This window comes from Lingula anatina, chromosome 9, assembly GCF_051362555.1.
Source record: "Lingula anatina isolate TDL-2025a chromosome 9, LinAna3.0, whole genome shotgun sequence".
In the NCBI taxonomy this organism is placed as follows: domain Eukaryota; kingdom Metazoa; phylum Brachiopoda; class Lingulata; order Lingulida; family Lingulidae; genus Lingula; species Lingula anatina.
In genome coordinates this window covers 18,793,073-18,803,624 of record NC_141775.1, presented here as the reverse complement: position 1 = coordinate 18,803,624, position 10,552 = coordinate 18,793,073, and the positions used below count along the sequence as shown (strand labels likewise).

Genomic DNA, 10,552 nt, shown 5'->3' with positions numbered 1-10,552 from the left:
CAGGAGCGGATCCAAATGTATTTTCTGACAGTATTTTAAAATATCTTTGTTAATCCACCCTCCATTTTAGATGGTCTTCCAACAAAAAAAATAGATACCCGTCAATGTTAACTTTAAAATCTGACCGTCTTCCTGAAAACCTTGAGGACGATCCCAATCTGCCCCTATGATAAGATTACAGTTTCAGGACCACGAAAGTTCAAATTCACATACTAGTAATGAAAATCACAATATTTGACATATGAAAGCAGTGCATAGAATAATATAATGTTACATAATGCTGAAATACATAAATACCAATACAACTGCTTTTGTGGGAAAACAGAAAATGTGCAGAGCTTCAGGTGGAGGGGAGTTAAAAATTGAGTTGAAACCCTCAGTGTTTGAAAGAAATTAAAAACAAAACATTTCAGTAAAGCTGCTTTTAAAACTAGCATTAATGTTGGCATTATACAAAATAATTTTTTGAAAACTAATTTGCAAAATTAAACAACATTTATCTGCATAATTATCACTGCTTCCCTATTATGGACACTGTTATCTGGCAGAGAACTTAACCTATGGGAGTCTACAGGGAATCTCAACATGTGTGTTTTATATGATCTCATTTTATTGCCACTTGAAACTTAATTTAGGCAAGTGAACTTATAGCTCTGAATTTAGCTAGTAGTTACCCAATGGAAGATTAGAGGCTTGTCACCCAAATGTGACTAGCAACAGTATTCAGGCCCATGAAATATCTAAGTCACAATTTTAAAAAAGCAGAAAATAATAATGCACAAAATAGGAGGCTGTCAGTTCTAATGTAATACAATGCTTAACTGCACAGTCAACCCCAAAATTTAATTATGCACAACAGTATATAACGATGTAAGCATAAGGCTTCAGGCCCATGAGAGTTCAAGCTCACACCAGAATGAGATAAATAAAAATTTCACAAAAAATGCATAATTTGATAAAAACAATAATTCAAAAGAGCTGGTTTTCTAATTTAAGCTGTTTGTCAATCCTAAGAACCATTTTTTGTAAATAAAAAAATAGGTAACAGTTTTCATTTTATAACGTTATGGTGATAGTGCACAAAGTAGGTTTTTGATGCAATAATGGTCAACTGTAAAAATACCACAAAATTTTAATCATCTTCTAGTAAAAACATGGACATTAAGAAAATTTGATTACCACTGGGCTTCATGTCCGTTTCAGTTCTAAGTCCCAGTTTGATGAAAATAAGAATGTAGACCCTGACATACCTAATTGGCAAGCTAAGAAAAACTCCCGAACATTCTGAGCAATACACAAGAATCTTGTTTTACTACATGTGAACTACTTACCTGCTGCTCTGTCAGGAGAGGCAGGTGATTCACTGTCATCAGGGGGAGCGGCTGTAGAATAAAGAGAAGAATAATATCAAACACCATTCTAGCAGAAAATGACTCAACCTTGAAGTAAACAAAAACATGGCTAGGATAAAAGAATTCAGAAAGGAATTTCTTTACAAAATTTAAACATATAAAATAAAATTTGGGATGCAGTCTTCAAGGAAGAATGGCCAACGAAAAACACACAGAAGGTGGAATCTCTTGGCAAAAAAGAAGAATAACTACAAATATCTGTTTAAATTGCACCAACTATGAACTATTCGAGACAATCATGTACAATACCTCTATTTGTCAGCATATTATTAATATTCTCTTCCGAATGTGGTAGGGATTCCTGTAGTGGCATTTGGTCCAATACTGTTAAGTCCGGCTCGCAAAACGTATCTAAATTCTGTACTCCAATTGCCATGTTTTGTGCAAACTGGTCTTTTGGATCATCTGAAAATAGTTGGAAGGATCATACAGGTAGATCAAGCATTGTATCTAAATGTACCCTTTCTGAGTGTACGTATCAGGCTACACCGCTGAAAAATTCAATTCAATATTGAGTCAAATAAAGCATGGTGTTTTTACAAAGAATGAAATTATCGTGTTTGTACCCAGTTAAAAAATAATTAATGGACGTAGGAGTAGATTGTAAAGTGTCATGTATGTCAACTGATTGATAACAATACAAAGGCACCACTTATTTAGGTACTTTTTCACTCAGCCCCTCGTCTACCATACTAAGATAGGGAAGGACACATTTCGACACCCACACGTACATGTATGTATAATTCCTTATTGTGGATTATGCGGTAAAATTGAAAATGTCTTATCTTCTGTTCTTTGTATTCTTTATAAACATATTCCATATGTGTCAAACGTTTTCCTATATTCTGCTTACCTTTTCCTCTGATCCAACAGGATCGGCCAGCTTTATGGACAACACACCTATGGCGGTATATATTCACGCCAGTTGTATTTGCATCTTCTTCTTTGATATATTCCTCATGGATGAGGCGCTTGGCGAGATGAGTCTTTCCCACACCGTAAGGTCCAACAATAGCTACTCGCTGTCGGTATACTGGAATCTTACCACTTTCACACAAACTGCGAAGCCGTTCATTAAACTCACCTGGTAATACAAATGTTATGCTTCAGATTGACAAAAGGACTCATGGATAAGCCTAAGGTGAACGATGATGTTTGCAGACGTTATATTTTTTGTGAAGCGATAGCAGAGAGGAAGCGAGAGAAAATCTAGAGAGGTGGATGCCTGCATATGTGCTTGAGAGTAACAGGATGGAGGTGAGTAGTAGCAAGACTGAACAGCTATGTCTAAATGATGATGATAAGATGATGGAAGGAGTGTCAATCAAGAAAGGAAGTGAATTTAAACAGTAAACTAGAGGATCAGAGAGGCGATACTGCCTCCGGATATTGTACCACCAGCTGGAGGAAGCACATTCCAAAAAGGGACACCATCACCAGTCTTGTGCTTGACAAGCTCTATAAGATGCAATCAATAAGAGTTCTCAAAATATGCAAAAAAAAAAAAAAAAAAAAAAAAAAAAACTAAAAATGATACAATCAAGCAGATTTTCGAATTGACTTGCATTTTCCTACCCTTGATCACTCCTGTATTCTCTAGAAAAAAGGCCTATTGGTTTTCCTTGAAAAGTGTTGTCAATGGTGCATATATGCTGACAAAAGAGAAAACCTAGGGGCAACAAGGGGCACATCTCTTCTAGTTTGAAAGATATGAGAGGCAAGAAAATATGCAAAGCTTAGTTCATGGTGAAAAAGTAGGTCAAAGGTCAATTTCAATATCATAGAATATGAATTTCTATTCAAGTTCAATAGCAACCATGGGCATTTCTTTGCCAATTTTGCAGATTTAAAGGCCCGAAAACATGCAAAAAGCAGTTCATCATAAAAAGTAGGTCAAAGGTCAATTTCAAGGTCACAGATTGCTAGTGTATTACTTCCTATTCAAGTTCAATAGTAACTATGGACCTACCTCTGTCAGTTTTGTACATAAAGGAGAAAGAAAATTTGCAAAGTTTAGTTCATAGTAAAAAGACGGTCAAAGGTCAATTTTAAGGTCACAGTAAATTGCCAGTATATGACTTCCTATTCAAGTTCAATAGTAACTATGGACCTATCTCTGCCAGTTTTGGAGATAAAAGGGAAGCAAAATTTGCAAAGTTCAGTTCATGGTGAAAAGTAGGTCAAAGGTCAATTTTAAGTTCACATTTAGATTGCCAGTATATGACTTCCTTTGCCAAGCCTTATGTTTTATTTTTCGGGAGTTCAAAATTCATTATCCATTACCATACTGCACATTTTGCTTTCACCACCAATATGTACTTTTTGATAAAGCTTAACTCGAAAACCGTACGGAATACAAAAAAAACGGAGACCACATTCAGTGTTGGGCTTTACATGCTCTACAAAATGCAAAAAAAGAATGGGTGTCTAGCATTAACGGTTCCCGAATTAGAGACAGTTTTCAGTTTTGATACATTATGGCCGCTACTCCCTTGAAAATGCACCGATTGACCCCAAATTCACAGAGATGAAAGATGACCCAAAGAGTAACACTTTCCATTAATATTATTAGTTAAGTCTGTGTGGTGTCTGAATAAGAGCGCAAAAATTTTGTTTTTTTGAAAATTTCGGCCCGTTTGACCTTGAAATAAGGGTCAAAGGTCAAATCCAAGGGCATATTTGAAATCTACACATATGACTTTTGGAAAGCTGTATGTAGAAATTTTTTCCATAATTCCTTCCGTAGGGGAGATAATTAGCATTTAATTTTGCCATTTTTGGACAAGGGTCCATTGCAATGAGTGCCACACCTAGACCCCAATACCGACAAAGCCCAAATTTTACGTGGAACGAGTTGAGATTATAGGTGACCTAAATCCAAGAGATGGGTATGGAGGCCCTTACAGTCTAGGAGGAGAAGCGGTAACGGTGACTTGGCGGCGGAGCCGCAGGAGCCGCAGGAGCCGGCGGAGCCGGTGGAACATACGGGTCGGGACTAAAACCATGTGTACCACCAGCGCCTAGGCTGGTGGTACAATGAAGGAGCAGCACAGAGGAGGATAATATCAAGACAAAATAGGCTGGGAAAAGGTTATTGGAGTGCTCAATGTATGTTACAAAAATATGTACAGATCGTGCCTACGACCATATTTGAATCCACCCATTAAAACTACCTTTCCTGTCACAACGACAAATTTTTAACATAATAATGGTACACTCTCGCTACTGCTACTAAACTGCAGCGTACCTTAAACGCCCCAGCACCAATTCTCTCAGTACCTTTCCGTGTACGTCCCTTGATCGATACTCCCCACACAAATACTCCTCCGTACCTATACAACCCCCGTGCCGACAATTCCCAGTACCTACATGTGTATAAGGTACGTCACAGTTTAAATTTCCCACACCAATACTTCCTGTACTTATATTTTCCTGCACTGATACTACCCCTTATCGCTCCGTCCCTGCACAAAAACTCCCTCGTACCTACTCTAAATTGGTGGAAATGTTTTGGTTTTTTTTTAAGAGGCAAAAAATTTGCAAGACTTAGTTTATGATGAAAAGTAGGTCAAAGGTAAATTTCAAGGTCACAGTTTGGCTGCCAGTATGTGACTTCTTATTCCAGGTCCAGTTTTATGGAGAGTTTTCAGCTTTGGCATCTAATGGCTGCCTCTCCTGTGAAAATGCACCGATTGACCCCAAACTCCCGAAGATGAAGTCCCAAAATGTAATCCCCCCACTTAGGTCAGTGTAGTTTCTAAAAATTGGCACAAACATATATATATATTTTTTAAACCCCCATTTTTAGGAGATTTTGGCCTGTTTGACCTTGAGATAAAAACAATATTAGCTGATGAATCACAGGGACAGTAACTTCTAAAAACCATCAGATGTAAAAATTGTAGCTAGTAGATGATGTGCTGTAGCAATGTCAGAGATTTTGTTTACTAGTTAAAAAAAACATTGCAACAGCCTTGATATATATATGTGAAGCATAATGATAATACTAAGAAATGGGAATCAACATTTTAGAATGTTTTTCTCATGATTAAATAAAAAAAAAATAAAATAAAAAATAAGTTCTATTGAAAACATCATTTCAACAAGTATTTCGTATAGCAAGAGATATTTGGTGCAGTTGTATCAGTTTTGTAGGCGACAATGATGTTTGTTTAATTTAGACTTGAAATGGCAATCAGCATACATGTATATTGTACAATGCTAAATATCTGCTTGGCCCAAACATTTGCTGAGTTGGTTTAATAACAAGTTTATTTTTGTTTCCATTTGATGGTGGTTGCATCATAATGTGATGAAATGTATCATCATACATGTATTATGTATCACTATTATGATTATTACATGAAGTTTTTTTTTTTCTTTAGTTAATAACTTATCAACCTACAAATACATATGCCATTGTACTGAATCTGCCTATAGACTGTTCAGAATACATTTTATCAACACCCATTTTTTTTTAATTTGGAGCAGACCAAGTACATTTGGAGCAGGGCAAGTAGATTTACAGACATATTGTACTTGCCTGATGGGCAGGTGCCTCATTCTCACTAATAATTCTTATGGGTTCAATGGAAATTGGTCACTAACAGTAAAAAGTTTCTCCACTCTACATACATTTTTACTAACACCTAGCTGTGTGCTTACTATAAAACTTAGAAATGCATGCATTTACAGAACGTAAAATGTTGCCTAAGTACTCCCGGAGTGTAGCAGGAGTACTCCAGCAACATAAAAATGCTGCTGGAAAGTCATAAAAATATGCAATACTTATAATGCATTTCAAGGAAAACCAATAGGCCTATTGTCTAGAAAATCAAAGGAGTGATCAGTGATAGGAAAACACAGGTCAATTAGGTCAATTTGAACATCTCCTTGATTGGACCATTTTAACTGTTATGTTTTTTTTTCGGTGACTCGTTTCCGACTGCGCCCGACTGCGGAGCCGCAAGAGCCGGCGGAGCCGCAGGAGCCGTACGAGACAGGTCGGGACTAAAACCATGAGTACCGCCAGCGTATACGCTGGTGGTACTAATAAACAACACCAATTCATATACAATGTATTTACATAATATATGGTTGTACACATCATTACTAGTTAAAATTACCCTTTCAAAAAAGGCGGGAAAAATTTGACTTCTGAAAGTAAAAAATTACTCGTATACGCTGGTGGTACTAATAAACAACACCAACTCATATACAATTTATTTACATAATATATGGTTGTACACATCATTACTAGTTAAAATTCCCTTTCAAAAAAGGTGGGAAAAATTTGACTTCTGAAAGTAAAAAATTACTCGTATTCTGTAGTGTCAGTGAGTGATCTGACTCTCTAGTTCCAAATTGTAAATAAAACACTGTAGACGTACATTTTTCTTGTATTATGTATGATATGGCAGCATTGATGTTTATTTATGATTTGTTATTAATTCCAATAGCAGGATGCTTTATGGTTTATTTTGCCTATATAATTGGACTTTCCAGAAGTGTCAACAGCCATAAAGTTGTTCTGTTTAAAATAAATCATACTCAGAAATTTTCACTTTCAAGCATTCTAAGAAATTGTTTTTATTTATATGGTTTTTTTAAAAGAATAACATTTGGAATTAAACCTGTAGTGCATACATATTAGGCATGATATATATAAATATATATATTTATATACAAGTTACTTTATGTTCATGGTGATATATTATTTCTCATCTATGTTTAGTGTGTATGACATAAATAAGTGGGTCCATCAGCATGCAGTTTAAAATTTCCAAAAAGGTGATCAAAATCATTTCATCAAGGTTTTTATCCAGTATAATAATAATAATAATAAATAAATAAATAAATAAAAATGCATTTAACTTTTTGTGTTACATAAAAATGTGTTTAGTTTTGTATATTTCATTATAATTTGCATGCTGTGACAGTATGAATGCATGTACTATTTTTTTGTATTTCAAACTCAAGGTCACTGTTGTGTATGAATACACTACTTCCTGTGAAAAGTAGTTCCATTTCATGAAAAATGGTCGTCTGCTAGTTTTATTTGCAAACAACAATCCACAAAGTCAGGAAAATAAGGTATCATCCAAAGTACTTCAACATTTAATTTATTTGTGTGTGTTAACAACAAACTGGTGATGAAATGTCTTTGAATCTAGAAGTGGTAAGACATCAAGAAATTTGACAAAATACATTTGAGAATTTAGGTATATCTAAGCTTTCATGAACAGCTACAAGATGAAGAATATGAAGAATTGGACTGTTCTGTTGTGAGATTTGAGTTGTTCTTTACTGACATATGGACAAGAAGTTCAGGGATTAAACAATGTAAGATGTTTTTCTTGTGACTTAATAAAAATACAAATAAAGCATACTATAAATTCCATTAAAAACAGTTCTTCATCCTTATTCAAAATCCTAATCACTATAATGGGTTCATAGAAATTGGTCAGTAACAGTAAAGTATTAACTATAGAAAATGTCTCCACTCTACATACATTTTTACTGAAGCACAGCTGTGTGCTCACTGAATTTAAATATGCTTAAAAAGTTTTTTATTGAAATAAAGGCAAACATATTTATGGATAAAAACATTGTAAGACTAATTAACTTTCAAATATTTTACATGATAAACATATCTATCCACAGTTAATACATGTTACTCACCTTGTTTCAGTTCAGTATACTTGAATGTCTTAACATTGCCCCTCACCTCTCCCACCACCAGCTGACCAGTAGCAGGGTTGATGACTACTGCCCAGGGAAACTTCAACCCATCATCCTTAGTGACAATGTATCTGATAAACTGTCCCTGTGGACTCAGTGCCACTATCCTGTGGTTACCCCTGTCAGCAATGAAGATGTGACCATAGCTGTCTGTGCACACTCCATGTGGATAACTCAGTTCACTGCCTTCTCTGCTGCCGTCATACTGGTACAGATGATCACCAGTAGGTGACAGCACATGTACACAGTATCCCCCCATGTCTGATATCACAATGTTATCATTCACACTGTTCACTGTGATGTAGTATGGGTATCCACACATACTGAGTGGAATAGTGTTCAGGAGCTGTCCACTGTCTGCATGGAATGTGAAGATGGACTTCTTTAAACTGTCACAAACCATCACATGACCTTGTCTGTTCAGTGTAATACCCTGTGGTAAGTCCAGTATACCCTGACCCATGGTTGTCACCTGCTGACCTCTGGTGGAGTACACTTGAACACAACTGTCACCCTCTGATGTTATATACAGGTGACCAGTCTGTGACACAGCCACATCATATGGTTCGTTTACTTTAATGTCAAACTTAAATTGTCCTTCATGTGTGAATACTTTTGTTCTGTTGTTATATCTATCCACAACAAACATGTGTTCCTTATCTATGGCTAACCCAGTTATGAATATTCCTCTTCTATCATCTTCCAGTTTAGGACTGAAGGAACGCACACATTCTGCCTTCTCTAAGAAAACACGAGGATGTGTAGCTGATGTTGTATTTGTTTCCTGTTCAGCTAATGGAGGTTGTGTCTGTACTGTCACCTGTCCTGATCTTGGATTTACACCTCGTCTAGACTGCCCTAACATGGCTTCCATTCCGACAGTAGATCCTGTAATATTTCTGTCAGCGATTGCTAAACTTTATGTTCACTTCTGGTGCTGCAGCTTGGAGATCACAGTAACATAAACACTTGCTTCATATACCTACAAGTCAGTCAGATCATATCTCTTTCTTTGTCAAATATGTTCAACATTATTCCACAATCTCCGTCCTGTTACTTCCTGGCTGTTGAAGAAAATGGCGCCTCATTCATATAGACCATAATCCTTTGCGCAACACGAGTTCCGGTATTTTTTTCATATCAAAACTATAGACGCGCAAAAGAAATAACGTACAAAGGTAACTGGAAAATAATTATTTAATATCAGATAAAATAGATATGCGTAAAACTAATATTTCTCATCACAATTATCACCTTTAACAGTGATTTTTCTTTTATTTTATTTTGATTTATTTTTCTTTTATTTTTCTTTTATTTTTATTTATTTATTTATTTATTTATTTATTTATTTATTTATTATTATTATTTTTTTTTTTTTGTTACACACACTGGACAATAGAAGTGAACCAATACTTTGGGGGAGATAAATGACTCTGGAATGATATGCTCCTGGTATCATTTTATAAACATCAAAATTCACAAAAAAAAAAAAATAATAATAATAATAATAAATAAAAAAAAATACAATTCCATAGTACAGCGGTTTTATATTCAATAGTCATATTAAGAGTAGACCCAGGCATTATAACTTTCATTACTCTGCAGGGGGTGACACTTCTTTTGTCCAATGTGTTTATTTACCTCATTTTTTCCTTGTTTTGATTGCCCTCAATTTTCTGCCGCCATCCCTACCATGCGCATTTTTGAGCCACAATTTGATGCATGTCTTATTCAGCCTCCGTAGCTCTCGATCTACCTGCATCTGTGAAAATATAAAAAAACTTAACTTAATCCTCCTATCTTAACAGTGCTAAATTGGACAGTAAACAAAAATGGTTCAAAAAGGAGTTACAAAACGGAATGGTCTCATCAAAGGACAGAAATAGGTTGATATGCGTTTATCCTTAAGAGAATATAGGTAAAAACCATAAAAAGACAAAGTTGTTCAGAAGAAACAACCTTTATATTTTGAACTGTAACTTTACTTCAGGATCATAATAATACACAATTAATATGTAAAAATATATCTGAGCAAACATTATTTGATCATTACGAAATGCAAACATTCCATTGCTTTTGTAAAGGCCAGGTTTTTTAGTGCAACCTTTCCGCACTTCCCAATCCAGTTACACTGGCATGCAATATGTTAGTTTTAAAAATAGTAGACATGATCCTATCTACACTGTACCATTTCCTAAGAGGAAAACCCTCTCAGTGTGGCAAGGTGGTTTGACCTTTGAAATAAATATAAAATATTCTTAATAAGTAAAGCACATTTATATATAGGCCCTATTCATACAACAAATGATACGTGTTCAGATTAAAATGTCATATTAATCATTTATCAAATAACCACTATTTTAAAAATCAACTTATTATTTTTCCCATATGTAGCTTCA

At 35.2% G+C, this 10,552-nt stretch overlaps 1 protein-coding gene and 1 long non-coding RNA gene across 2 annotated transcripts; both read right to left on the bottom strand.

Moving 5' to 3' along the window:
• Nucleotides 1-420: 420 nt before the first annotated feature.
• On the bottom strand, nucleotides 421-2,495 carry LOC147760075 (uncharacterized). The gene is made up of 2 exons (XR_015331157.1): nucleotides 1,662-2,495; nucleotides 421-1,382 (listed from the first exon to the last, which is right to left on the bottom strand). It is a non-coding gene; the product is annotated as an uncharacterized LOC147760075 (long non-coding RNA).
• Nucleotides 2,496-7,601: 5,106 nt separating this feature from the next.
• LOC147760074 (E3 ubiquitin-protein ligase NHLRC1-like) lies at nucleotides 7,602-9,319 on the bottom strand. Its single transcript, XM_086994848.1, has one exon. It carries the CDS (start codon nucleotides 9,025-9,027, stop codon nucleotides 8,086-8,088), a length of 942 nt encoding a protein of 313 aa, XP_086850974.1. The 5' UTR covers nucleotides 9,028-9,319; the 3' UTR covers nucleotides 7,602-8,085.
• Nucleotides 9,320-10,552: the final 1,233 nt, after the last annotated feature.